This window comes from Jaculus jaculus, chromosome 5 (genome assembly GCF_020740685.1).
Source record: "Jaculus jaculus isolate mJacJac1 chromosome 5, mJacJac1.mat.Y.cur, whole genome shotgun sequence".
NCBI lineage: Eukaryota > Metazoa > Chordata > Mammalia > Rodentia > Dipodidae > Jaculus > Jaculus jaculus.
The window spans coordinates 167072919-167075428 of NC_059106.1; the positions used below are offsets into that span (position 1 = coordinate 167072919).

The 2510-nt window shown below is 48.1% G+C and overlaps 1 protein-coding gene across 1 annotated transcript; it reads right to left on the minus strand.

Annotated features, from left to right (window-relative positions):
* Positions 1–701: 701 nt before the first annotated feature.
* On the minus strand, positions 702–1955 carry LOC101617596 (cystatin-B). Its single transcript, XM_045149212.1, has 3 exons — positions 1875–1955; positions 1191–1292; positions 702–848 (listed from the first exon to the last, which is right to left on the minus strand). The coding sequence occupies exons 1-3, from the start codon at positions 1953–1955 to the stop codon at positions 720–722; spliced, it is 312 nt and encodes a 103-aa protein (XP_045005147.1). The 3' UTR covers positions 702–719.
* Positions 1956–2510: the final 555 nt, after the last annotated feature.

The window sequence follows — 2510 nt, forward strand, 5'->3', positions numbered from 1 at the left end:
CAGCGGTTAGGAGTACATGGCTATGACAATGAGGGCCTGAGTCAGCCCTAGTTCAAGTCCCGGCCCCCATGTACAAAACTGAGCATGGCCACACATGTGTCACCCAGCCTTATAGGACATGGAGACTAGAGAATGTCTGGGACTTGCTGACCAAAAGTGACCACTTCAGATTGAGTGTTGAGGGAGACTCTCTGTAGGCAACATGCAGATCAAGTGAAGAGAAGGGAAACCAGATACCATATTTTCCTCTGGCTTCTATACACACAGGAGAGCACACACATCTACACACACACACACTAAAAACAAAATTCAAAACAAGGAGACATTTCATGACGTCAAAAATATATATTTGGAGAGTTAAGTATAGCACCATTTGAAAGTAAAATTATGATTTGGTGGCACCTGCCTTTAATCCCAGCACTCGGAAGGCAGAGGTTGGAGGATTGCTGAGAGTTCAAGGCCACCCTGAGATTACGTAGTGAATTCCAGGTCAGCCTGAACTGGAGTGATACCCTACTTCAAAAAAGAAAAAGAAAGTAAAATTAAGTTCGATAATCATCAGAAGGAACAAAACAAAAGAGAGTTTGAGAATCCCAAGATAAAACTTAACCCCAGTCTTCTCCATGCCAGAGCCACAGAGGAGGGGTGGCATTTATTTCTTGGTCCCCAACACAGAGGACACCTTAAAATGATTTGGCATGCGCACAGGGACTGAGGACTTAGCAGTCTTCCAGTGCATCATCCTGGGTCTTCCTGGTCTGGTAGTCCTGCAAGGACAGCGGCTTGTTCTCATGAGGGAGTCTTTCCAACACCGTCATGTGAATGAACTCACCATCACCAACGTCAACCTGCAGAGAGAGAAGGGGGACCAGTGAGGGAGGTGACGTTTGGGCCCCAGGCTCTGGGCTGGAGTGAGCCTCGGAGCAGGTAAGCGAGCACAGGTCACAGCTACTGAGCCAGTGACAATTCCTATCCTCTTCCAACACAAGTCCCTGACACCCATATTCGCTCCTCCTCCTGAGACACATACACACAGAGACACATACACACACACAGACACGCTCCCCGCTGCATCGCTGCTCCTCTAAGGGGGTGACCTCAGAGGGGATCCTTGGAGCACTCTGCCCGGTGGCTGAGGCCATGACCCCAGGCCTACCTGAGACACTTCCTCCCCAGCACCCAGCACCCACCTTGATGTAGTAGATGCTGCCGGCCACGACCTGGCTCCTGTAAGACACAGCTTTAAAGACGGAGAACTTCCGATTTTCCTTCTCCTCAAGCTGGGACTTCACCTAGAAGGGGCAGAACTGCAGGACTGAGTCTCAGCAGCAGGTGGCGTCCAATCTGCCAGGTGCCCGTCCCCCAGCTTGTGCCCACCAACCCTTCTCCCCAGGGCTCTGCCCAGCTGTGGACGCAGCAGGCTGTGGGCCTCCAGGGGACATGGAAAGTGTCCTTCTTCCTTCTGCTCAAACTCAGTGACATTCACTCACACTCGCTTGGGCAGGAGACACTTTGATATCTTTGCCATTTTCTTACCACTTTGTATCCTGGCTTCTTTTTTCCACTTATCATGCAGACAGTTCATTTTAAAGGCTGTGTTTTATTTTTAACTTATTTTAACTAAATTATTGATTACCTGATGGAGTTGGGTATTAATTCACAGGGCCTTGCACAAGCTAAGTACTCTTTCTGTTTTTTAATTTACTTATTCCCCCACGTATACTTTCTACCACTGCACTACATCTATGCCCTAAAACATATTTGTTGCTGTTGCTTGGTTTTTGAGGTAGGATCTCTCTGTAGTCCAGGCTGACCTGGAATTCACTATGTAGCTTCAGGGGGGCCTCGAACTCATGACAATCCATCCACCTTACCCTTGCCTCAAGAGAGCTGGGATTAAAGGCGGGCGCCACCATGAAGATCTCCAGGCACTGGGAACTCGAGATGCATGCCATTGTGTTGTTGGCTCTGTGTAGTACTGGGAATTGAACCTGGGTTGTTAGGATTCACAGCCAAATGCCTTAACTGCTGAGCCATCTCTTCAGCCCTGGTTTTCTTTTTTCTTTTTTTTTTTTTTTTGGTTTTTCAAGGCAGGGTCTCACTCTGGCTCAGGCTGACCTGGAATTCACTATGTAGTCTCAGGGTGGCCTCGAACTCACGGCGATCCTCCTACCTCTGCCTCCCGAGTGCTGGGATTAAAGGCGTGCGCCACCACGCCCGGCTCTCTCTCTTTTTTTTTTTAAACAAGTGTTTATATTTATTTATTTGAATGGACAGAGAGAGAGAGGGAGAGAATGGGTTGGCCAGGGTCACTTGACACTACAAAGTAATTCCAAATTTATGCGCCACTTTGTACATTTGGCTTTACATGGGTACTAGGGAGTCAAATTCAGGCCATAAGGCTTTGCAAGTCAGGACTTTTAGCCACCGAGCAATTTCTCCACCCAGGTACAAATATTATCTTTTTTTTTTTTTTTGCGAGATCTCATACAGGACAGGCTGAGCCCAAG